Genomic DNA, 27,591 nt, shown 5'->3' with positions numbered 1-27,591 from the left:
AGTCTACCCCACGGTTGGGGTAGAAGTGGGAGGAGTTGTACAGTTTGATTGCAGTCATAAATTTGACTTCTCAAATTCAATGTTTCAGTGTAATCCAGAGTTATCATGGTATTAGAATATTGTGTCTAAATTTAAAATGATAAGTGTGATTAATTTCTATAACTGCTACTGTAACCTTTAGATTACATGATATTTTATACTGTGTCAGTGATACAATGCACCTCTGTGATTTCAGGCTGTCAAACCATGAAGTGTTTTTATTTTTCTAGGTGTTGAGGCCTCTCCACAGGACAGGTTCTTGGTGATGGCAGCTGAAATGAACCAAGTGGCAGGAGCTGCAGCCCCTCCTGATCTGACTCAGTTCTGGAAAGAAGTAATGAGAGAGCAGGTGATGGAGCACAGGTGATGAAGAATTTGTTTTATTTTGGCCTGAATGATCCACTTTTATTTATTTTTTAACATACTCTAGTGTTTAAATGGCAGCAGTTAGATTTTTTGAGACGAGTTAAACATCCTATGGTGGCATTCTAAATGTGAAGAACTAATGAGCAGTGAGTTCTGATTCATAATAGAATGTTGAATATTGTAACTAGTTAATTGTTGGTAATGTCAAAAGGAAATACTTAATATTTAGCCTTGAGCCAGACAATAACGGCCTTCAACCCACAATGTCTGTCCCGAATATGCCAAGACTATCACTTATCTGCTCCACATAACCCATATCTTTCCATTCCCTAATGTGTCTGCTTCAACCACTAACCCCGGCAGTGCATTTCAGACACTCATCAGCCTCTCTGTGTAAAACAACTTGCTCCACACATCTCCTTTAAACTTTGCCCCTCCCACCTTAAAGCTATGCCCTCTAGTCTTTGATTTTTTTTTTCCATCCTAGGAAAATTGTTCTGGCTGCATAGCTTATCTATGCCTTGCGGTTGTATATACTTATATCAGGTCTCCCTGCAACCTCTGGCATTATAGAGCAACAATCCAAGTCTGTTTGACCTCTGATACCCTAATCCAGGCAACACCCTGGTAAACCTTCCCTGTATGAACTCTTACCCATGATCACTCTATACAACAGTGACATCCCAAAGTGCAACACATCGCACTTGCTCAGATCAAACTCCCATCTGCCAATTTTCCATCCATTTCTGCAGCTGGTCTACATCCCACTGCATACTTTAATAGATTTCCTCACAGTCCATTACTCCAGTAATATTGGTGTAATTTGCAAACTTCCTAACCAACCCATGTTTAAGAAGGAACTGCACATGCTGGAAAATCGAAGGTAGACAAAAATGCTGGAGAAACTCAGCGGGTGAGGCAGCATCTATGGAGCAACTCTACTGCTGCACCACTGTGTCGCTGATTTTGTGCTATGTGTTTACCGGATTTATATCTTTTGATATATTGAAAATTAACTGATATCATTTAGGTACAAGGAATCACAGATACTAGTTTACACAAAAACAAAGTGCTGGAGTAACTCAACGGGCCAGGCAGAATCCGTGGAGAACCATGGATAGGTGATATTTCAGGCCAGAATCCATCCTCAGACTGAGTGTAGTGAAGGAGAAAGGAAGCTGGAAGACAGGAGGGGCAGGACAAAGTGTGGCAGGTAATAGATGAACACAGGCGAGTATGGTTTTTGCTCGGCAGATGGTTGAATGAATGCCCTGAAATAAACAAAAAAGGTGAGAGACAAAAGGGTTCAAGAGTTGTGCATTGTGAAGTCAGTGGAAGGAATAGTAGATTGAAGGGGAGAAGTAGCAGGGAGGGTGGTGTAAGAAAGGGGCTGTGGTGGAGAAAAGGGGGAGGGGGGTTGTTAGAGGTTGCCTAAAATTGGAGAATTTAGTGTTCATACTATTGGGTTGTAAGTTACGAAAACAGAATATGAGGTACTGATCTCATCTACTGCATCATGTTCTTGATGTGACCTCCTGTACATCGGCGAGACTTAGCTTAGACTCCACGACCGTTTTGCCAAATGGTGGATATCCCTGTTGCTGACTCTTTTGTGATGGATGTTTATGTTAAGTTCTATCGTTCTTTTAATTCTGTTCTTTTAATTGTATGGCTGCATGGTAACTCAAATATCACTGTACCTTAATTGGTGCATGTGACAAATGTGAAATGGAATTTGAATCCTTTGATAAGGTGCTGTATGGGAGGCTGCTGAAGAGGATGAGTGCCCATGGTATCAGAGGGAAGATACTAGCATGGATAACAGGTTGGCTGGATGACAAAGGCATAGAGCGGCAATAAGGAGGGGCTTTTATTGTATGGCTGTTAGTGACAAGCGGTGTTCTGCTGGGGTCAGTGCTGAGGTCGCTACTATTCACAGTGTATATACTTGATTTGGATGAAGGAATTAAAGGCTTTGTGATCAAGTTTGCAGATGATATGAAGACAGGTGGAGGGACAGGTAGTGTGGAGAAAACAGGGAATTTGGAAAAACTTTAATTGTCTGATTCCTTCAGATCCCGGGTACGCCCTTATGCAGCTGACAGTAAACGTGCAGAGAAAACTGACTGGTTATTTTTTGTAGTCTGTTACATTAGCAGGCATGGTAAAATCAGAAATGGATATTGATCTGAAACACTGGCTGGTTTGATATGTATATTTGGAATTCTATTAATTACCAACTTTAAGATCCTTTCAAAATATTGTGTGTGTTATCTGCAGTTGCTAAGCTGTCATGAACTGAATGCCTTTGGATTATTTGTGATGTCATCAACTCGGAGGTCCCTTGGTGCCTAACTTAAGGAAGTTCAGCCTGCTCTTAATTTTTCATTAACTTCACCTTTTAGAACAAAAGGCCAATTTAAATGGTCAGGAGAGAATGAGTATGAAACTGAGTGATTGACATTAAATAAGGAATATGCTTGTGCAAACACCTATGTGGGAAGTGCAATTAAAAACAAAGGTGTATTTATAGAGATGAAATTCAGTACTGTAATGAAACCATTTTGTTTATTCCCGTTTTAAAATAATCATTACATTAGAATTTTAAAAAGCAGTCATACGCACTTACTGACTGTCATAGAATGATGCAGCATTAAAGGGAAGCCTTCAGTCCATCAAGTCTTTGGCTCATTTGAAGACTTGTCCATTTAAGCCCACTTCAATCCCCCCACTGCCCCAACCCCACAAAAGACAACTGTTGACATTCAGATGATGCAAAACACCAGGGGCACCGCACGATTGGCAGCCTCGCCAATAGTCAGTTTTTTCGTCTTTTTTTAATTTTTAATGTGTATTAAAAGTTTGTGTAAATGTTCTCCGGTTTGTTTTATTTGAGGGGGTGGGGGTCAGGGGAAACTTTTTCTTACTTTACCGGAGATGCGATTAATTTGCCAGATCGCATTCTCCGGTCGCTCTGCAGCCTACCATTGATGGAGCTGGAGGCCTCCTCGGTCTAACATTGGGGCTCCACCGCAGGGCATGGACTTAACATCGGAGCCGATCCCATGTCTGGGATCGCTCCAACCGCGGCTTGCGGAATTACCATCAAGGGCTCGTGGTCTCAGGAGAGGCTAGTCGCGAAGCTCCAACATCGCGGAACGTTTCACCAGCCCCAACGCGGGGATTGATCCCCGGCGTGGGGGAGCTGACACTTTTATTTGTATGACTGACTTAGCAAATGAGATTCCTCGTATGTGCAAAACATACTTGGCTAATAAAGTATTGTTGTGATTGTGAAAATCTTGGCTGCCCATTGTATGTATAACCATGAAGATGTGAAAATTGTAGCTCAAATTGTGACAACATCCACAATGCTGCAGAATTAGCATCTTACTATTTGCCTCATTATTTAAATGTTTTGGACATCTTCAGATTTCAAATTATCAATGCTGATATTAACTTTACATAGTGGCGTTTCAAACATTGGTGACTAGACACTGGTGAATGTTGAGATTTGCCAATTTCAAAGTGACAATTTTTGGTGTGATCATTTGTTAATAGTCAAAAAATGCTGTAACCAACTGCAATAGCTCATTTATTTTATTAATTCGCAACTTTAACATGTGAGCTACACATTTTTTTCAATCTTCTTTATCTAGTTCGTATACTGAGTTGACATTGAATTCAATATTCTGCTCATATTTGATGAAGTGAGACTGGGTCATGAATTTAAAAACCAGGAACTGCAGATGGTGGAGTAACTCAGCGGGTCAGGCAGCATGTCTGAAAAACATGGATCTATGTTCTCCAGAGATGTTGCCTGGCCCGTTGAGTTACTCTGGCACTTTGTGTCGTCTTCTAGGTAATAAATGAGTCAAAGGGAAAGGTTTGCAAGTTATAGGAGTAGAATTAGGTCATTCGGCCCATCGAGTCTACTCCGCCATTCAATCATGGCTGATCTCTGCCTCCTAATCCCATTTTCCTGCCTTCTCCCCATAACCCTTGACACCCATTCTCATCAACAACTTGTCTATCTCTGCCTTAAATATCCACTGACTTGGCCTCCACAACCCTCTGTGACAATAAGTTCCACAGATTAACTACCCTCTGACTAAAGAAGTTCCTCCTCGCCTTCTTTGTAAAAGACCACCCCTTCATTCTGAGGCTATGACCTCTGGTCCTAGATTCTCCCACCAGTGGAAACATCCTTTCCACATCCACTGTGCCTTTCATTATTCTGTAAGTTTAAATTTGAAAGGTGAGTGGCTATTATTGGAGGCGGCTGAAGGCAGTTAACTTGAGAGGTAGCAGATACATTTTTTTATTTAAAAACATTTGAAAAGGCTACATTAACGTGCAGAAAATGGAAATATCAAAACCATGAGAAGGAGAGAAGACTGATGTATTCATGGTTTAGGCAGCTCCACAATATCTAGCTGAAGGGCCTAGCTATAAGGTGTGAGTGGAGAAAGTTTAATGGAGATGTGGGGGGAAAGTTGTTTTTAGCAGTGAGGGCCTGTTACGCTTTGCCTGGGGTGATGGTGGAGGCAGAGACGACAGTGGTGTTTAAAAGGCCTTTAGATTAGCACATGGAAGCACAGGAAATAGGGGGTATGGATCATGTACAGGCAGATGAGATCAGCTTAAGGGGCCTGTCCCACTTTCCCGAGTTACTCACGAATTCCCCCGAGTTTTCCTCTTGATTCAAACTCGGAGAATGTCCGTAGAGAGGCCATAGGAGTCCGTAGATATTTTGTAGCTGCTCGTAATGCCAGCCGTAGGTACTCGGGGCATCAGGTAAGTCAAGACATTTTTTCAGATTGTTGAAAAATGTCCACGAGTAAAAAAAAAATAGCCCCGAGTACCTACGGCTGTATATTACCGTAATTCTCCGAGTTTGAATCAAAGGGAAAACTCGGGAGAGTTCGTGAGTAACTCGGGAAAGTGGGACAGGCCCTTAATTTGGCATCATGTTCGGCACCAACATTGTGGGCGAAAGAGCCCATTCCTGTGCTGTACTATTCTATGACACCAAACTGTGTGGTATTGTAGATAGTGAAGATGGTTATCAAAATTACAGCAGGATTTAATCAGTTCGGCAGGTGGGCTGAGGAATAATTAATGAAGTTTAATGCAGATAAGTGTAAGGTGATACATTTTGGGAAGTCAAACCAGGGCAGGACATTCACCAGGGCCCTGCCATTCACTTTGAATGTTGTAAAGCAGAATGATATAGGAGTGCATCATTGAAAGCGGCTTCACAGAGAGATGGGTAGTCAAGAAGGCTTTCGGTACATTTGTCTTCATCAGTCAGGGCATTGAGTACTGAGGTTGGGATTATGTTACAGTTGGACAAGATGTTGGTGAAGCCACATTCGGAGTATTGTGTTCAATTTTGGTCACTCTGCCATAGGAAAGTCGTTAAGTTGGAAAGAATGCGGAGAAAATTTACAAGGATGTTGTCAGGACAAGAGGGCCTGAGCTATGGGGAAAGGATGTGCAGACTAGGATTTAATTCCTTGGAGTGCAGGTGATGAAGGATGGTCTTAGAGGCTTATAAGATCACGAGGGTATTGGATAGGGTAAATGCCGTTATTTTTATCCTGAGTCGGGGAATCAAGAACCAGGCGGTCTTATTTCTGCAGCTGATCTATAACCCACTGTATCTTTTCACACCTTGTCCGTCCTTATCTCTGTGTCTCCCTCTCCCCTGACTCGGTCTAAAGAAGGCTCTCGACCCAAAAAGTCACCCATTATTTCCATCTACAGATGCTGCCTGTCCCGCTGAGCTACTCCAGCATTTTGTGTCTATCTTTGGTGTAACCCAGGAGCTGCAGTTTCTTCCTACACACCTAAATATTGAAGTTATTTTTAATTATATTTTGCAGATTAAGGTGCCATGTTATTGAAAGCTCCAAGGCTGCTGCTGTTGCCAAAGAGAATTTCAGTAAAGGACACACCGTTTTTTCCAACCAAGAAGATTTGCATTCAAAGGTAGGTAAGCAATCATTTTGAACTAATTGTTTTGTGTTGCATGTTCAGAATGATATGTTAATAAAATTCTGATCTATTTAGATTTTGAAACCTAACCTTGATAAAACTATAATTAGTACTCCATGATGCATTGTGCCTCTTGCTGCTCCATGCTATACTGACATTTTATTGACAAGCAAGTTACAGTTGTCTGGCAGTCATAGTATTATTAGCAACTTAAAACTTAAAAAAAATCAATACATCTGATATGTGGTCCAGTGCCAGATGAAGATATTGTGAAATGTATTGGATTGTTGTAAGAATCTACTGCATTCAGAATGTATTACCTTCATTTTTAATTAGCCTTCTTGTAACTCCTCTCCCATAGTGGGATGATACTTGATGACTGAAAAGCAATGTTTTGAGTATGGTCTGGCCCAGACCCAAAACCATAATTGTTTTCAAAGTAAATGTGTGGTGCAATGGTATATAAGAACTAAATTGTTTGATTGCAGCTAATTTCTTTGATGCGCTCAGGGCTTCACTACAACTGTCATATCTTCCAAAAAGGGAATGGTCCACCTGTGTTGCTATGGTCTCAGAAGGCTGGTCCCAAGGTCAAGTCTGCAGACTGACTGCCCTTGTGGCCTATGACACTTTGCTGACAACAAGTGTCTCATTTTGCACAAATGTTACATAAGTGTCCTGTAAAAACAAGTACAGTGTAAAACCACTAATTTTCTTTTAAATTGTTAGATTCTGGCTGCAGGTATCCAAAATGATGCATTCCGCCCTTTTAATGTATTGCCCATAAAGGAGCTATTTTATTTTATTGCCCACTGGACAATTTCTTTTTACCCTACCTGGTTTTTGAATTTAAACCTTGGTTCAGGGAACTAAAAAAAAAACTATAATGGCCTATTTCTACTCCTATCACTTATGAACTTATAATCGAGCCAGGACAAAATGAAATAAATAAACCTACATCTTTTAGCAGCGGGCTTTATTTTCACAAAGAATCAGCGTTAGAACGAAACTTGATTATCTCATGACTGCTCATTATTGAACAACCCAGGGTAATGAGCACCAAATTGAGAAACCTTTAAGTCAGTAAATTACTTGCAGGAATCTCCCAACAGTTTCCTGCCCCTCTTCCCCTCCCGCCTGTCTCACCTGAGAGCTTTGGTTCCCCTCTCAAACCTGCAGAGTTCCTTCCTTTGTCAAATTCTCCACCCTCAAAATGTCAGTCCCATACTCTCAATCCTAACGTAATTCTCAACCCCACCATTAAATGCTGGGGTCTGTTGCACCATCTCCTGACCACATTGCGGACTGGAGTTCTGTGGCTTCTGGAAACTTGAGCCACCCTCTGGAAAGAGAGCTTATATGGTACATTTAGCTCAAGTTTTATAGCAGCTAAAATGTATAAACAAGGAACTAAAGATGCTGGGGTTTCCAAAAAATGAAGATAAAATACCAGAGTATCTCAGCAGATCATGCAGCATCTCTGGACAACGTGGATAGGTGACATTTTGGGTTGGAACCTTACTTCAGGCTGATTATGGGGTAGTGGAAGAAAGCTGAGGAGAGGATCCTGCCTTGGACGAAGCCTGGCAGGGAATAGGTTTCAAGGTCAGTTTATTGTCACATGTATCAATTAAGGTTCAGTGAGATTCGAATTACCATACAGCCATACAAAATAAAAAGCAACAAGACACACAACTACATAAAAGTTAACATAAACATCCTCCACAGCAGATTCCCCACATTCCTCACTGTGATGGAAGGCAATAAAGTCCAAGCTTCTTCCTCCCACGGTCGGGGCTTTTTGTTGAGATAATGGTTTACATTTTGTGTACACCATAAATATCAATACAGATGTTGCAAAGTTGTAATGAAAATATCTACTAATAAAGAAGTATTAATTCTTACTTCAGGAATAAATCAGTTTCCATTGTAGGTTTCTACATTTTCTCTCAACACAATGAGAAGGGTCTCGACCTGAAACGTCACCTATTCCTTTTCTCCAGAGATGCTGTCTGACCCGCTGAGTTTCTCCAGCTTTTTGTGTATAACACAATGAGAAAGTCTGTTACCAAAGTGAAATGGGCTAGTGTAGTGACCTTGAGGTGCTAGAATGTAGGTCTAGTTGTCCCATACTAGTTTCATGTATTTTACTGAGCCATGCATTCATTGTGGTGGTAATTTGCACTCTACTGCTATTATGATGTTTTAAATGTTGAGTTTTTTGTTTGCTAGTTGAAGGAGGATGTCATTTGTGTAGTTTCTTCTGTCATTTCAGTTATGTGGCCGTTTGTATTTAAAATGATGTTTAGCTAATTATTTCAACGTGTCTACATTGTGCACGACTATATTCATAATGATGTAGAGAATACAGAAATACTAATGGATGGATTAAATGTTGGTCTTTATATTGCATTCTGTCAACAGATCACTAAAATAATGGTGTCCAACAGACGGCTAGAGGAGCAGATTGATCGTTGTATCTTACTTCTGCAGCTATTAACTGGCATGGTTGCACTGTTAGTGGCCATTACCATTCCATCCTTGTATCACCAATCCTCAGACTCGCGGTAACAGACAACTTTTTGGTCCAGTCAAGATCATGTATGAAAGTCACTGGGTCAGTTCATCTTCAAGTTACTAATAATATGCTAGAAGTTACAGGATGACCAATTTTGTTTTGTACTCTGCCATTTTTTAGAAATTCTTTAAGTTTTGTAATATAGTAAAATAGCATCCATGTTTAAAAAAAAAAAAAGCTGAGTCATGATCATGATTTGACTGTCAGTCAATAATATATCTTGGTGCTACGAACAACACAAAGCAAAAATGCTTCCCACTGTTTTCCCTAGAAGTAATTTGGGTAGAACACTGAAAGCGATCATACGTACTTATAAAAACAGGTCATAATTCACTTTGATCTTTTGATACGTTAAATGTGACAAAGCAAAACCGTATCTGATTGTCCGTTAAATTATGTACTTTGTCCTGAGGTTCCTCAAACATATTGCAGGATCCTGGGGGAATCGCTAGCCATTCATTATCCTTTTATAAGTGCTGTAGTCGTGACTATCGAATGTACCTTTTTTATATAATCGGAAAGAAAAGGTTGGAAAATAATGTAATTTACCCTAGAACTGATATAGAGATTATTTTCTATTCTGATGAGTTTAGTTAATGTGAATGTAGTTATTAAAATAAATGAAGATTACTGATTTGTACTGAGTATACTCAATGTTTTGGATAAATCTTGTTAAATATAGTTAGATTAGTACTTGGGCATTGATTTTCAAACTAATTGTCTAATATGTTGGATGACTTAAATTGCTGCAAATGATCGTCTTTTCAATTGCATTTTGGAAGGTAATTTTCCTTTTTTGTTTAAATTTCCTTTTTTAATTAGTGTTTTTTTTAGAAAATGGAAAATGTGCCCAGATACTCAATAACAAGAATCCACCTTGTCGAATAGGAACAATAGCACAATGATGGAAACCTATGCCAATGGGCAGAGGCAGTGTTACCCAAGAATTTCATGGTAACCTGCAGTTGCTTATGTTGAAAATTATTCGCCTTTTGGAATTGTTGATATTTTCCAAATCCCATTTTATCAGTGCTGCTGCCTCACTTGAGGAATTCTAATATCTCTTCACTTCTTAAAAATAAGACAAATGTTAGATTTAATGAAAAATTAGGTTTAACCCTTAATTCCTAAGCCACTTTGGGGAACATTATAATTATCCAGGGCTATGACATTCAAGAATAAACAAATACCTTGTTTTGAGGAAACTTAATCTCAACTAATATTGTTATCTACAATCTGATTACATAGTCTTGCATTTAATAGAGACTGGTAAATTGTTATTTTAAAGAGAAAATGTTAAGGTATATAGTGCCAATGCAACTGATTTTTATGCATTAACTTGCCTAAGCTGCAGGAATTTGATTAGGAATGTCTAATAACTTTAGAGAAGCAGCACCCAAATTGTTCAGTGACATTCTGATGTAATTTGATTCATTAAAATGTTGAAGAATAGCATCAGAAAATAAAAATCAAACAAAATATGAAGCTAAATCTCTTTAGTGCGTGTACAAGAGTTTTGCTGGTTTGTGGCGATTTCATTATGGCAGTATTTACTGCATTTGTTCCAGATCTTTAAAAGCAAATATTGTGACATCACTGAAGCTGAAAGCATTTGGTATTTGGGACTTTAAGGAAAAAAATAAAGTATGAATCATTTATAAAGTTGTACCTTATTTAAGGTTTTCATGGTAAGAGTTGTGCTATAATGCATGGTATATTAGTGTACTGTTTATCACTGCAGAGGTAGACATTTAAATGCACTTTATGGTATAATAAAACCACTGATCATGTCTTAATACTGCAAAATGATTGTTTGCAGATGTTTCATTTGAAAATAAACATTTTGTTTATAACCAATTCAAGAACAAATGTCTATTTATTATAAAATGTTATTACTGAACTTCAAATTGTGAATAAAATGAATGGCAAATTGCAAAAGTCTTGTGCATTGTTTTTAAATGTTTACTACATTAGGTTCCAGAATTTGACTGCCTGGGAGCCAAGGAGAGCTAGCCGACGAGATAGAGAATTGGCTTCATGGAAGGAAGCAGAGAGTGACGGTGGAAGGTTGCTTTTTGGACTTGAGGCCTGTGGTGCGCTTCGGGGATAGTGCTGGGCGGTTTGTGGTATAGCAACGATTTGCTTGAGAATGTGCATAACATGATTAGATTAGCAAATTTCTACGTGACACGTCAGTAGCATCATCAATAGCAAAGATGGATATTTTTTAAATTGTAGCGGGATATTGATCAGTTAAGCATATGGACTGGAGAATCGTTAATGGAATGCGAAGGCTTTTGGCACATTGGCGTTCATCAGTCAGAGTATTGAGTTTAGTAGTTGGGAGGTTATAGGACAGTTATACAAGACATTAGTGAGGCCAGGTTTGGGGTATTGTGTCCAGTAGTGGAGCTCCATCTGGCGTGGCCTTGTTGAGCCAGGTGTCCCATGCCGCTGAGAAGATTTTCCCGACGCCGGAGCACCATCACCCGGCGAGAACGGCCTGGAACATCGGGCCTCCGTAGAGCGACTACGGAGGCCTCAATAGGCCGGACTATGGGTGGACATGAGGATGGGACTGGACTTAGTGCCTTCCCTCATAATGGAAACCATTGTGGGGGGGGATATTTTTATGTTAAAGTTCTTTATTATTGTCATGTTTGTATTCTTTTTTTATGTGCTGCATTGGCAACAATAATTTCACTACACCTAGGTGTATGTGACCAAAAAAATAACCTTTGAACCTTTGTAGGAATGATGTTCTTAAGCTGGAAAGGGTGCAGAAAACTGTGATAAGGATGTTGCCAAGACTTGAGGGCCTGAGCTACAGAGAGAGGTTAAATAGGCTCGGACTTTATTCCTTGAAGCACAGGAGGATGAGGGATGATCCTATAGAAGTGTAGAGATCACGAGGACAATAGATAGGGTAAATGGACAGTCTTACCTAGAGTAGGGGAATAAAGAACCAGAGGACATCGGTTTAAGCTGAGGTGGGGAAAAGATTAAATAGGAACCCGAGGGGTCAACTTTTCTGACACAAACTGTGGTAGGTAGAAAGAATGGACAGCCAGAGGAGGTAATTGAGGCAGGTATTATCACAATGTTTAAAATACATTTGGGCAGCTAGATGGATAAGGGTTTGGAAGGATAAGGGCCAAACACAAACATGTGGGAATAGTGTAGATAGGGCATGTTGATCAACGGAGGTCCTCTCCCTATAGTTCAGGTCCTTAAGTCCTGGTAACATTCTCAAATCTTCTTTGCACTCTTTCCAGCTTAACAACATTCTTCCTATTGCAGTGACTAAATACTCCAAATGCAGCCGAACCAACGTTTTGTACAACTAATGTATTATTCCAACTCGAGTCTGAAAAAGGGTCCCGACCTGAAATGTCACCCATATTTCTCCAGTGCTGCTGCCTGACCCACTGAGTTACTCCAGCACTTTGTGTCTATCTTAACCCAACACCCTGACTGATGAAGGCTAATGTACCAAAAGCCTACTTGATCACCCTACCTACCTTTGATGCCACTTTCATAGACACAGAGCATGATGGGGGAAATGGTCAGCCTAGGAAACTTTAGAATCTCGACCAGTGGCACTGACGTCTGTGGTAATGAAGTGCTTTGAGAGGCTGATCATGCTACCAACTGTAGTTCGCTTACCACCACAACAGATCAACGGTGGATGCGATCTCACTGGCTCTACACTCTGCTCTGGATAACTTGGACAACAAAAACTCATATGTCAGGCTGTTATTCATTGACTACATCTCGGCATTTAATACCATCATCCCCTCCAAGCTGGTTACCAAGCTCTCATATCTGGGTCTCTGTGCATCCCTCTGCAATTGGATCCTCGACTTCCTCATTCACAGACCACAGTCTGTCCGTATTGGTGGAAATGTGTCATCCTCGATAACAATCAGCACGGGAGTACCTCAAGGCTGTGTGCTCAGCCCCCTGCTGTACTCTATACTCATGGCTGTGTAGCCAGTCATAGTGCAAACTCCATCATCAAGTTCGCCGACGACACCACTGTTGTGGGACGAGTCAGAGTATAGAAATGAGATTGACCTGACCAATAACCTGGCTCTCAACACCAGCAAAACCAAGGAACTGATTGTGGATTTTGGAAGGGGTAGGATGGGGACCCACAGTCCTGTTTATATCAACGGGTCGATGGTGGAAATGGTCAAGAGCTTCAAATTCTTGGGCGTGCTTATTTCCAAAGATCTCTCCTGGTCCCAGACCACTGATGCAATTATAAAGAAACCACATCAGCGCCTCTACTTCCTGAGAAGACTACAGAGAGTCGGTATGTCAAGGAGGACTCTCTCGAACTTCTACAGGTGCACAATAGACAGCATGCTGACAGGGCCGGGTTTACTTATAAACTAGACAAGCTTAAGCTTAGGGCCTCGAGATCTAGGGGGGCCTCGCAGAGCCGGATTTACCACTAGGCTTCATAGGCTGAAGCCTAGGGCCTCGAAATCTAGGGGGCCTCAGGCCAAGGCAGGACACCTGCCGTTCAATTCTGGGCGGGGCCCCCTCTCTATCTCTCTCTGTGTCAATCTCCGTCTCCGCCCGCTCCTCATCCGCCGGCCGGCCTTGCACATCCGCACTGCTATGTCCAGCACATCCTCCCCCTGCACATGCGCATTGCTACGGCCAGCACATCATCGGCCGCCCTGCGCATGCGCACTGCCACGGCAACTGGTCGGCGCTGGGCACTTTCTCCCTCGCTTTGAATTGTGGGAGATCTGGCCGCCATTGCTGTCTGGTCGCCGCCTCGCCGCGACCGCTGAAAACCAACGCAGAATCACTCTCTGACCCTGGATCTGGAGTAACTCCCTGGAGTAACTCTTGCTTCTGGTTTCCTGGTCCTCCAAAAATATTCTAAATGGAATTTAAACGAGGTGGCGGTGGGCTGAACAATAACAGCCTATTGCGTTTTATCTGTTTATTTATTGTGTATATATATGGTCTATGGTATATAAAGACACTGAACTTTTATCTCCTGTTCTGTATTATGTTTACATATTCTGTTGTGCTGCAGCAAGTAAGAATTTCATTGTCCTATCTGGGATACATGACAATAAAACTCTCTTGAATCTTGACTTGGACTTAAGCAAAAAAGGGTTCTTGGGGGAAAAAGAGGTACCTTAAATTTAGTTGCGTCTGGTTGGGTAACTATGGTAGGGTGAAGACTATTCCATGCTTTAATTGTGCGGGGGAACTCCATGGAGCATCCAGCAACTCTGGATAGAAGAAATTGGGTGACATTTCGGGTAGAGACCCTTCTTTAGACTCCCTCTGGTTTTAGTGGTTTTAGTTTAATTTAAAGATACAGCGTGGAAACAGGCCCTTCGGCCCACCTAGTCCACGCCGACCACCGATCACCCGTACACTAGTTCTATCCCACACATTAGCGGAGTGAGTCAAGAGTGTTTTATTCTCTCACGTCCCAGTTAGAGCAATGAAATCCTTAAACCCCTGTCTCATGGTGCGAGTCCACCCACGAGTGATCCCGAGTTAAAAACAAATCAAACTCATGGTAATCACGTAGAATTAACGTAGCGGGAACGTCGGAGCTCGTGGACGTAACTTAGCGACTTGTAACGCTAACGGCAGGTACTCGGGAAACTTGTTAACTAACGAAAAATGTTCAACATGTTGAAAGATTTCCACGAGTCAAATTTACTCTTGAAGAAAAAATGTGAAACTTTTAAACTCGTTGTAATACCGTAGTAGCCCGTGAGTTTACCGTAGTGACTGGTGAATAACTTTTCACATTGCAACGGTGCCATGAATCTTTGTTTGGTTAATGCACTTTTTATGGAGAAGCAGATATATGGGACAGGTGTCCCGTCTCAGGATTTATATCTGACAAATTAACATCGTTTATTGAAGGTGTATTTTCTCAGGCATCACTTTCCACCCAGTTTGTCCGCGTTGGAGAGCAATTGGTCAAAACTGCTGTGAGGAGGATGCTAGGAGACTGCAAGGTGACTTGGATAGGCTGGGTGAGTGGGCAAATGTATGGCAGATGCAGTATAATGTGGATAAATGTGAGGTTATCCATTTTGGTGGCAAAAACGGGAAAGCAGACTATTATCTAAATGGTGGCCGATTGGGAAAGGGGGAGATGCAGCGAGACCTGGGTGTCATGGTACACCAGTCATTGAAGGTAGGCATGCAGGTGCAGCAGGCAGTAAAGAAAGCGAATGGTATGTTAGCTTTCATTGCAAAAGGATTTGAGTTTCGGAGCAGGGAGGTTCTACTGCAGTTGTACAGGGTCTTGGTGGGACCACACCTGGAGTATTGCGTACAGTTTGGTCTCCAAATCTGAGGAAGGACATTATTGCCATAGAGGGAGTGCAGAGAAGGTTCACCAGACTGATTCCTGGGATGTCAGGACTGTCTTATGAAGAAAGACTGGATAGACTTGGTTTATACTCTCTAGAATTTAGGAGATTGAGAGGGGATCTTATAGAAACTTACAAAATTCTTAAGAGGTTGGACAGGCTAGATGCAGGAAGATTGTTCCCGATGTTAGGGAAGTCCAGGACAAGGGGTCACAGCTTAAGGATAAGGGGGAAATCCTTTAAAACCAAGATGAAGAGTGGTGAATCTCTGGAACTCTCTGCCACAGAGGGTAGTTGAGGCCAGTTCATTGGCTATATTTAAGAGGGAGTTAGATGTGGCCCTTGTGGCTAAGGGGATCAGGGGGTATGGAGAGAAGGCAGGTACGGGATACTGAGTTGGATGATCAGCCATGATCATATTGAATGGCGGTGCAGGCTCGAAGGGCCGAATGGCCTACTCCTGCACCTAATTTCTATGTTTGTATGTAAAACAATGTTGTAAATGGGACGTTTTATTTTATAATTTTATAAATGGGAATTTTATAAATGTTATAAATTATAAATGGGAAGGAACTGCAGATGCAGGTTTAATCCGAAGGAGGGTCTCGACCCGAAACGTCACCTATTCCTTCTCTCCAGAGATGCTGTCTGTCCCGCTGAGTTACTCTAGCTTCTTGATAAATCGTTGGAAGCTCCTTCATGGCGTGTTGCTATTCAGAGTTTTAAGTGTATTTGTACTAACCCATGCAATATGCTTGCCAAAGATAGGAGGCGTTCAGTGGAGAAGTTCACAAAATAAGTTCACAAGTTCAAGAAGGAACTGCAGATGCTGGAAAATCGAAGGTAGACAAAAGTGCTGGAGAAACTCAGTGGGTGTGGCAACATCTATGGAACGAAGGAAATAGGCAACTTTTCGGGCCAAAACCCTAGGCAACTTTTCGGGCCAAAACCCTAGGCAACGTTTCGGGCCGAAACCCTTCTTCAGTCTGAAGAAGGGTTTCGGCCCGAAACGTTGCCTAGTTCGCTCCTTCGCTCCATAGATGCTGCTGCATCCACAAATAAGTTCACAAGCTGCATTGGTAATTAAGACCAGAGTTATTTTTGTGTGTTAAGTAAAATAAAATAAATTAATTTCAGGTTCTTTACATCACAAGTATGCTCCTAAAAAGTTACCCACAACTTTATGTTGTAAATGGGTTGGTTTCAGTCCAGCAAAAACACATAACATAAGTCCTTAATGACATTTCTTAGAAACACAGTGGGAGAGTGTGAGATGTAGATGGGATATGACTATAATTTTTAACTAACCCCTGTGTTCGTGTACTCATATTTTTCCAATAAATTATGGTATATGATCAGCCATGATCATATTGAATGGCGGTGCAGGCTCGAAGGACCGAATGGCCTACTCCTGCACCTATTTCTATGTTTCTATGTATCTACACTGGATGATAGTCTACCGTACAATAAAGGAAAACATTCTCATATTTACAATTAAGGGCCAATTGTATTTGGGTTTTTAATAAAAACATAGTTTATCCGAGTTTAAATTGAAACTCGGGCCAGGCGCTGGGAAACTCTGGGTCACCACTGCTGAAGAGAATATCTGAGCTTTGTCTTTCATTCAGAGGTTTGCGGGTGGGCTGGGGTGACTGTAGGGCTCCCAAGAGCTGGGGTGAGTGTGAAACTTTGTTTCCCGGGGCTGGGGTGAGTGTGAAAGGGGTGGTTTCTGGGCAGATCTGCCCAATCAGCAATGTTTTGATCCGCTACTTTTTATACAGTTTAAGTCACGACGGTGGGACGGCTGCTCTGACGGACATACTGGGTGAGTAGAGAGACACACACTGCTATCCCTCTGGTCTATGGACCTTGCTGTCGGGGGAAATAATAACGTTAATGTTCAATTTACCTAATCTTTTTGTTAGAAGTTCACCAACGTTTTGATGAGAGAGATAAATACACAAAAAGCTGGAGTAACTCAGCCAAGCCGGCAGCATCTCTGGAATTGACTTGTCCGTCTTATCCCTGGTAGGCTCCACTGCAAACTGCTCTCAGAAAATATCTCAGAGGCACTCTACAAATTCTCTCTCTTGGGGTCCAGTGCCAACCTGATTCCCCAGTCTACCTGCATATTGAAATCTCCCATGACCACTGAAGCAATGCCTTTCCTACACGCCAATTTTATTTCCTGATGTAACTTGTACCCTTTATCCTATACCCTAAATAACTCCCATTAGAATCTTTTTATCCTTGCAGTTTTCCAGCTCTACCCACAGGGACTCTACATCTTCTGATCCTATGTCGCCCTTTGCCAAGGACTGAATTTCATTCCTTACCAGCAGTGCTACCTCACCTGTCTGTCCTTGCGATAGGATGTGTAGCCTTGAATATTGAGCTCCCAGTTCCAATCCTCTTGAAGCCAAGCCTCCGTAATGCCAACAACATCATACCTGCCAATTTCCAACTGAGCTACAAGCTCATCCACTCTGCTCCTTATGCTATTCAAATGTGCATTCAAATACAATACCTTCAATTCCACCTCTCCTCTTATAACCATCCCGATTTTACCCTCCCTTACTCTCTTCTCCCTTTTTAAAGTTTCTGTTGTGTTATTGCTGGAGACTTCTGTGACCTTTCCTGCACTCTCTTTCCCATTAACTCTACCCATATGCTTCCATGTTGTTGAACCTCCCACTATTTAGTTTAAACCCACCCGTGGAGCACTAGCAAACCTGCCTGCCAGAATGTTGGTCCCCCTACAGTTAAGGTGCCACTCGTCCCTTTTGCACAGGTCACCCCTGCCCCAGAAGAGATCTCAATGGTCTAGAAATCTAAATCCCTGCACCCAACTCCTCAGCCACATATTCAGCTCCCCTCTTTCCCTGTTCCTACCCTCACTAGCATGAGGTACTGGAGCAAACCAGAGATAACCACCCTAGAGGTTCTGCTTTTCAGCCTCCTACCTAATTCTCTATACTCACGTTGCAGACCCTCCTTCCTCTTCTTACCTATGTCAATTGTGCCTACATGCACAAGTACCTCCAGCTGCTCACCTTCCCTGTTGAGGATGTCCTACAGTCGGTCCGAGATGTCTTGGACCCTGGCACCAGGGAGGCAACACACCATCCTTCAGTCTTGTTACCTATCCGCACCTCTGAATATGGAGTCGCTCACCACTATGGCTCTGCCTGACGTCTGGTTGAGCCTCAGCGCCTGGATTCGAGTCACAGACCTGTCCACCGCTCAGACTGGAAGCGTCGTCTGCCCCGACAGCTCAAGAGGGTCCCTGTTTTCAAGCGGTACATCCATTGAGGTCTCCTGCATTCGTATCATCCCCTTCGTTTCCGTCTTTAACCGTCACACCTCCTGTACTCTCGGAGTGACGACCTGACTGTAAATCCTGTCCAGGAAGCTTTCGTTTTCCCCGATGGTCCACAGGTCATCCAGCTGCAGCTCCAGTTCCCTAACTCGGTCCTCGAGGAACTGCTTCCGGACACAGTTAATAATAATATTCTTATTTATATAGCACATTTTTAGTCAACTTGCATTGACCCCAAAGTGCTTCACATAATTACATTACATTTACACACAGGCAAAGGTGGGTGAAGTGTCTTGCCCCAAGGACACAACGACAGTATGCACTCCAAGCATTCGAACCGGCTACCCCTGTCGCCAGCCGGACACAGCCCATCCTGCAGTTCCCACACACACTGCAACAACATTCCCCCTGCTTCCCACATCCTGCAACAAACACACTGCAACAACATTCCTGCCATCACTGCCATAAGTCACTTATTAAGTTAAATGTCAGAACACACACAGCTGTGTTCTGACACAACTATAGTCTCCTTGTCTCAGCCACCTGAGTCAAAGACTCACACTTTACCTCCACACGGCACTCGAGTCAAAGACCTCTCCAAGGACTCCTGAGCTAAAGACTCACACTTTATCTCCACACGGCACTTCACCCAACACAGCCGTACCCACAAAGCTGCTCTGCCTTTTCCTTATTTGCTGCTTAATTCACCAATTTGCTGTTGCAACCAGTCCAATGGTTACCTTCAATTTGCCTTTATTACCTTAAATTATCTTTAATTGGTTTGGCCTCTCACCTTCCCATCTTCTCCAAATACTCACTGTAAAACTGCCCTGCACTTTTTAAAGTGTCAGGTCAAGGCTAAGAGAGGCTTCCCTTACAATTGCTGCCGTTAAATCATATCAGGACCTGGGATATCTCCACCCTAATGTTCTTCAAAAGCACCAAAACCTCTTCCTTCTTAATCTCAATCTGCCCAGTATTCCCCACCCTTTCACTGTCCTGCAAATCCTTACCTTGGTGAAAACAGATGCAAAGTACTTGTTTAGTAGCACACCTACATCCACAAATTTCCTTCTTGAATCTTGAGCGGTCCAATCTTCTCCCTGGTTTTGTTCTTGTTTTTTATACAGGTATAAAAAACATTGGGATTTTTTTTAATTTGTTTTAATCCGTTTACCTTAAGCCATTTAGTGGCCCATTTTCGCCTTTCTAATCGTCTCCTTCAGTTTTTTCCTCCTTTCGTTATAGTCCCCAATGGCTTTGTCTTATTCCAACCTCTTAAACCTTGTGTGTAGTTTCTTCTTCTTTTTGACCAGATTTATAACCTGGTTGCTTTATTTGCCATCCTTATTCTTCATCCTCACTGGAACATGTCTGTTCTGAACCGATCATCTGCTCATTAAACAACTCCCTCATGTCAGATATAGACTTAGCCAACAACAATTTCTCCCAGTTCATAGAGTCATACGTTATAGGAGCAGCATTAGACCATTCAGTCCATCAAGTCTATTCTGCCATTCAATCATGGCTGATCTACAGTGGCTTGCAAAAGTATTCATACCCCTTGAACTTTTCCACATTTTGTCACGTTACAACCACAAACGTAAATGTATTTTATTGGGATTTTATATGATAGACCAACACAAAGTGGTGCATAATTGTGAAGTGGAAGGAAAATGATACATGGTTTTTAAATTTTTTTACAAATAAAAAACTGAAAAGTGTGGAGTGCAAAAGTATTCAGCCCCCTTTACTCTGATACCCCTAAATAAAATCTAGTGCAACCAATTGCCTTCAGAAGTCACCTAATTAGTAAATAGAGTCCACGTGTGTGTACTCTAATCTCAGTATAAATACAGCTGTTCTGTGAAGGCCTCAGAGGTTTGTTAGAGAACACTAGTGAACAAACAGCATCATGAAGCCCAAGGAACACACCAGGCAGGTCATGGATAACGTTGTGGAGAAGTTTAAAGCAGGGTTAGGTTATAAAAAAATATCCCAAGCTTTGAACATCTCACGGAGCAATGTTCAATCCATCATCCGAAAATGGAAAGAGTATGGCACAACTGCAATCCTACCAAGACATGGCCGTCCACCTAAACTGACAGGCCGGGCAAGGAGAGCATTGATCAGAGAAGCAGCCAAGAGGCCCATGGTAACTCTGGAGGAGCTGCAGAGATCCACAGCTCAGATGGGAGAATTTGTCCACAGGACAACTATTAGTCGTGCACTCCACAAATCGGGCCTTTATGGAAGAGTGGCAAGAAGAAAGCCATTGTTGAAAAAAAGCCATAAGAAGTCCAGTTTGCAGTTTGCCACAAGCCATGTGGGGGATACAGCAAACATGTGGAGGAAGGTGCTCTGGTCAGATGAGACCAAAATTGAAGTTTTTGGCCTAAATGCAAAACGCTATGTGTGGCGGAAAACTAACACTGCACATCACCCTGAACACACCATCCCCACTGTGAAACATGGTGGTGGCAGCATCATGCTGTGGAGATGCTTTTCTTCAGCTGGGACAGGGAAGCCGGTCAGAGTTGATGGGAAGTTGGATGGAGCCAAATACAGGGCAATCTTGGAAGAAAACCTGTTAGAGTCTGCAAAAGACTTGAGACTGGGGCGGTGGTTCACCTTCCAGCAGGACAACGACCCTATACATACAGCCTGAGCTACAATGGAATGGTTTAGATCAAAGCATATTCATGTGTTAGAATGGCCCAGTCAAAGTCCAGACCTAAATCTAATTGAGAATCTCTGGCAAGACTTGAAAATTGCTGTTCACAGACGCTCTCCATCCAATCTGACTGAGCTTGAGCTATTTTGCAAAGAAGAATGGGCAAAAATGTCAGTCTCTAGATGTGCAAAGCTGGTAGAGACATACCCCAAAAGACTTGCAGCTGTAATTGCAGCGAAAGGTGGTTCTACAAAGTATTGACTCAGGGGGGCTAAATACTTTTGCACGCCACACTTCTCAGTTTTTTATTTGTAAAAAAATTTGAAAACCATGTATCATTTTCCTTCCACTTCACAATTATGCACCACTTTGTGTTGGTCTATCACATAAAATCCCAATAAAATACATTTACGTTTGTGGTTGTAACGTGACAAAATGTGGAAAAGTTCAAGGGGTATGAAAACCTTTGCAAGCCACTGTATATTTGTCTTTCAACCCCATTTTACTGCCTTCTCCCCATAACCCTTGACACCCTTACTAATCAGGAATCTATCAATCTCCACCTAAAAAATATCCAATGCCCTCCTTCACAGCCTTTGCTGCATTAAATTCCATGGATTACCCTCTGAGTAAAGAAATTCCTCCTCTTCTCCTTTCTAAATATACTTCCTTTTATTCTGAGGCTATGGCCTCTCGTTCTAAACACTCCCACGAGTGGAAACATCCTCCCCACATCCACCCTATCCAGGCCTTTCACTATTCGGTAAGTTTTAATTAGGTCCCTCACATCCTTCTAAACTCCAGTGAGTACAAGCCCCGAGCCGTCAAACCCTCATCGTATGTTAACCGAATATTTCCTGGGATCATTCTCGTAAACCTCCTCGGGACCCCGTCCAATGCCAGCACATCCTTCCTCAGATATAGGGCCTAAAACTGCTCACAATACTCTAAATGCAGTCTGACCAGTGCCTTATAATCCTCAGCATTACATTGTTTTTATATTCTAGTCTTCTGGAAATAAATGCTAGCATTGCATTTGCCTTCCTTACTACTGATTTGATTTACAAATCAACTCTTTGGGGGTCCTGCACCAGCACTCCCAAGTCCCTTTGCACCTCTGATTTCTGAATTCTCTCCCCATTTAGAAAATAATCTACACCTTTATTCCAACTAGCTATCCCCATAACTCATGAAAATACATGACTCGGTTGTTTTTTAAAAGCTTCCCAATTCACTAGCTTCCCACTAATCTTTGCAACCTTATACGCCTTCCCTTTCAGTTTTATGCTGTCTTTGACTTATTTTGTCAGCCACAATCACTTCATCCTCCCTTAGAACCTTTCTTCCTCTTTTGGGATGAAAAGATCCTCAGTCTTCCAAATGATTCCCTGAAATTCGTGCCATTGCTGTTCCACTGTCATTCATGTTTGGGTCCCTTTCCAATCAACTTTAGCCAGCTCCTCCCTCGTGCCTCTGTGGTCACCTTTTTAAGGCAGAGATAGACAAATTCTTGATTAGAACAGGTGTCGAGGGTTATGGGGAGAAGGCAGGAAAATGGGATTAGGAGGCAAAGATCAGCCATGATTGAATGGCAGAGTAAAATCGATGGTTCAAATGACCAAATTCTACTCCTATAACTTGTGAACGTGAACTTTGCTCAACACTAATACTGGCAAAATGCTGGAGGAACTCAGTGGGACATTCACTGTCTCTGGAGAGGAATAGATGATGTTTTGGGTTGAGACCAGACTGAGAGTCAGGAGAGAGGGAGACATAGAGAGATAGAAGGGTAAGGTGTGAAGACAAGAGATCAAAGGGGATGAAGCTCAAGGAAATGTAGAATGGTTCATTGTTGGCTGAGGGGAAGGTGACAATGAGGCACACAAACAGTAACATTTAATCAGGAGGACAGTGAAACTAGTCGGAGAAATAGGATGGGAGGGATGGAGAGAGAGGGAAAGCAAGGGCTACGAAGTTAGAGAAGTCAATGTTCATATCACTGGGGTGTAAGCTAACCAAGCGAAATATGAGGTGCTGTTCCTCCTTATTTGCATGGGCCTCACTCTGATGGTGGAGGAGGCCCAGGCCAGAAAGGTCAGTGCAGGAATAGGAGGGGGAGTTAAAGTGTTTAGCAACCGAGAGATCAGGTAGGTTTAAGCGGACTGTGTTCAAATGAAATTATTACCGAGCCTGTGCTTGGTCTCACCAATATAGTCCACACCTTGAACAGCGAATACAGTAGATGAGCCTTGAGGAGGTGTAAGTGAATCTCTGCCTCACCTGAAAGGACTGTCGGAGTCCTTGGACAGAGTTGAGGGTGGTGATAAAGAGACAGGTGTTGCATCTCCTGCAGTTGCAGGGGAAAGTACCTGGAGATGGGGTGGCTTGGGTGGGAAGGGATGAATTAACAACGGAGTTGCGGAGGGAATGGTCTCTGCAAAAAGCGGAAAGGGGTGGAGATGGGAAGGTGTGACTAGTGGTGAGATCCTGTTGGAGGTGGCGTAAATGTCGGAGGATTATGTGCTGTATGCAACGGTTGATGGAGTGAAAGGGAGGGACCACGGCGACTGAGGGGAGGGGGAGCAAGAGCGAAGCTGCTCAGGACCCTCTCCAATGCAGGGTACTGAGGAGGCACAAGTGAGGGCCTTGCCTATAATGGAAGGGGAAACACCTGTTCCCTAAAGAATGAGGACATCTAGGATGTTCTAGTATGGAACACCTTATCTTAGCTGCAGACGCGGCGTAGACAGATGAATTTGGAGTAGGGAATAAAGTCTTTGCAGAATGCAGTGTGGGAAGACATAGAGTCTAGATAGCTGTGGGAGTCAGTAAGTTTAAAATATATGTCAATCGATAGTCCATCTCCTGTGATGGAGACGGTGAGGTCATGAAACGGAAGGGAGATATCGGAGATGGTTCAAGTTAATTTAAGTGCAGGGTGGAAAATAGTACTGAAGCATCTTCGGTAAAAACCAGCATCTGCAGTTCCTTCCTACACTAATACCGTCACATTTGATTTCATCTTCTCCCTCTCAAATTGCAGGATGAATTTTATTATATTACTAGACTGAGTGGGACCCGTTGGGTCCCATGTTCACACGGGAGGGCTGATCCACCAACGCAATATTCCACCTCTCCACCAATTCCAATAATGGTGGCCAGTGAGGGGGGGGGGAGGGGGGGGGGGCTTTCTGGAGCGCTGGTATGGGTGTTGTGAGCTGAAGGGACTTGTCTCCAGAGGGACATTGTATGGACATTGTGAGCCACATGGATTCTTGGGGTGGCAGCTCAGTCCCTCAAGCCTGAGGTGCTGGCAGCTCACTCACGGCTGGTGGGCTGGCAGTTGACTCACGGCTATTCTTTGAAATTCCATTTCAAGCAGGGTGTAAGGCCACCAAATTCAAGTGCAGTTTCTAACCACTTCAAGCAGGGTGCAAGGCCACCAAATTCAATTCAGTTTCCTACCACTTTAAGCAGGGTGCAAGGCCACCAAATTCAAGTGCAGTTTCATACCACTTAGAAACATAGAAATTAGGTGCAGGAGTAGGCCATTCGGCCCTTCGAGCGTGCACCGCCATTCAATATGATCATGGCTGATCATCCAACAGTATCCCGTACCTGCCTTCTCTCTCCATACCCCCTGATCCCCTTAGCCACAAGGGCCACATCTAACTCCCTCTTAAATATAGCCAATGAACTGGCCTCAACTACCCTCTGTGGCAGAGAGTTCCAGAGATTCACCACTCTCTGCGTGAAAAAAGTTCATCTCATCTCGGTTTTAAAGGATTTCCCCTTTATCCTTAAGCTGTGACCCCTTGTCCTGGACTTCCCTAACATCGGGAACAATCTTCCTGCATCTAGCCTGTCCAACCCCTTAAGAATTTTGTAAGTTTCTATAAGATCCCCTCTCAATCTTCTAAATTCTAGAGAGTATAAACCAAGTCTATCCAGTCTTTCTTCATAAGACAGTCCTGACATCCCAGGAATCAGTCTGGTGAACCGTCTCTGCACTCCCTCTATGGCAATAATGTCCTTCCTCAGATTTGGAGACCAAAACTGTACGCAATACTCCAGGTGTGGTCTCACCAAGACCCTGTACAACTGCAGTAGAACCTCTCTGCTCCTATACTCAAATCCTTTTGCAATGAAAGCTAACATACCATTCGCTTTCTTTACTGCCTGCTGCACCTGCATGCCTACCTTCAACGACTGGTGTACCATGACACCCAGGTCTCGCTGCATCTCCCCCTTTCCCAATCGGCCACCATTTAGATAATAGTCTGCTTTCCTGTTTTTGCCACCAAAATGGATAACCTCACATTTATCCACATTATACTGCATCTGCCAAACATTTGCCCACTCACCCAGCCTATCCAAGTCACCCTGCAGTCTCCTAGCATCCTCCTCACAGCTAACACTGCCCCCCAGCTTAGTGTCATCCACAAACTTGGAGATATTGCCTTCAATTCCCTCATCCAGATCATTAATATATATTGTAAATAGCTGGGGTCCCAGTACTGAGCCTTGGAGTACCCCACTTGTCACTGCCTGCCATTGTGAAAAGGACCCGTTTACTCCTACTCTTTGCTTCCTGTTTGCCAGCCAGTTCTCTATCCACATCAATACTGAACCCCCAATGCCTTGTGCTTTAAGTTTGTATACCAATTTCTTATGTGGGACCTTGTCGAAAGCCTTCTGGAAGTCCAGATACACCACATCCACTGGTTCTCCCCTATCCACGCTACTAGTTACATCCTCGAAAAATTCTATAAGATTCGTCAGACATGATTTACCTTTCGTAAATCCATGCTGACTTTGTCCAATGATTTCACCACTTTCCAAATGTGCTGCTATCCCATCTTTAATAACTGACTCTAGCAATTTCCCCACTACCGATGTTAGACTAACTGGCCTGTAATTCCCCATTTTCTCTCTCCCTCCCTTCTTAAAAAGTGCGGTTACGTTTGCTACCCGCCAATCTTCAGGAACTACTCCAGAATCTAAAGAGTTTTGAAAGATTATTACTATTGCATCCACTATTTCTGGAGCTACTTCCTTAAGTACTCTGGGATGCAGCCTATCTGGCCCTGGGGATTTATCGGCCTTTAATCCATTCAATTTACCCAACACCACTTCCCGGCTAACCTGGATTTCACTCAATTCCTCCCAACTCCTTTGACCCGCGGTCCCCTGCTATTTCCGGCAAATTATTTATGTCTTCCTTAGTGAAGACGGAACCAAAGTAGTTATTCAATTGGTCCGCCATATCCTTGTTCCCCATGATCACTCCCCTGTTTCTGACTGCAAGGGACCTACATTTGTTTTAACTAATCTCTTTCTTTTCACATATCTATAGAAACTTTTGCAGTCAGTTTTTATGTTCCCTGCCAGTTTTCTTTCATAATCTATTTTTCCTTTCCTAATTAAGCCCTTTGTCCTCCTCTGCTGATCTTTGAAGTTCTCCCAGTCCTCCGGGTATGCTGCTTTTTCTGGCTAATTTGTACGCATCATCCTTCGCTTTGATACTATCCCTGATTTCCCTTGTTATCCATGGATGTACTACCTTCCCTGATTTATTCTTTTGCCAAACTGGGATGAACAATTTTTGTAGTTCATCCATGCAGTCTTTAAATGTCTTCCATTGCATATCCACAGTCAACCCTTTTTTGAATTAATTGCCAGTCAATCTTGGCCAATTCACGTCTCATACCCTCAAAGTTACCTTTCTTTAAGTTCAGAACCATTGTTTCTGAATTAACAATGTCACTCTCCATCCTAATGAAGAACTCAACCATATTATGGTCACTCTTGCCCAAGGGGGCACGTACAACAAGATTGCTAACTAACCCTTCCTCATTACTCAATGCCCAGTCTAAAATAGCCTGCTCTCTCGTTGGTTCCTCTACATGTTGATTTAGATAACTATCCCGCATACATTCCAAGAAATCCTCTTCCTCAGCACCCCTGCCAATTTGATTAACCCAATCTATATGTAGATTGAAGTCACCCATTATAATCGTTTTGCCTTTGTCGCACGCATTTCTAATTTCCTGTTTGATACCATCTCCAACTTCACTACTACTGTTAGGTGGCCTGTACACAACACCCACCAGCGTTTTCTGCCCCTTAGTGTTTTGCAGCTCTACCCATACCGATTCCACATCCTCCAAACTAATGTCCTTCCTTTCCATTGCATTAATCCCCTCTCTAATCAGTAATGCTACCCCACCTCCTTTTCCTTTCTGTC

General features: G+C 42.8%; 1 protein-coding gene across 2 annotated transcripts in view; it reads left to right on the top strand.

The window, feature by feature from the left end:
- mospd2 (motile sperm domain containing 2) overlaps positions 1-10,852 on the top strand; it is a 63,923-nt gene extending 53,071 nt beyond the window's left edge. Inside the window, exons 13-15 of one of the 2 annotated variants that reach the window (XM_055644376.1) lie at positions 270-402; positions 6,294-6,399; positions 8,830-10,852. In XM_055644376.1, the coding sequence (XP_055500351.1) occupies positions 270-402; positions 6,294-6,399; positions 8,830-8,976 (386 nt within the window). In that variant the 3' untranslated portion in view covers positions 8,977-10,852. Of the gene's footprint in view, positions 1-269; positions 403-6,293; positions 6,404-8,829 lie in introns of both variants that reach the window. The other variant, XM_055644377.1, reaches the window with a different exon arrangement.
- Positions 10,853-27,591: the final 16,739 nt, after the last annotated feature.

The sequence above is a fragment of the Leucoraja erinacea genome, chromosome 13, assembly GCF_028641065.1.
Source record: "Leucoraja erinacea ecotype New England chromosome 13, Leri_hhj_1, whole genome shotgun sequence".
NCBI lineage: Eukaryota > Metazoa > Chordata > Chondrichthyes > Rajiformes > Rajidae > Leucoraja > Leucoraja erinaceus.
The sequence above is the reverse complement of the archived record's forward strand: the minus strand, read 5'-3'. Positions and strand labels throughout refer to the sequence as shown.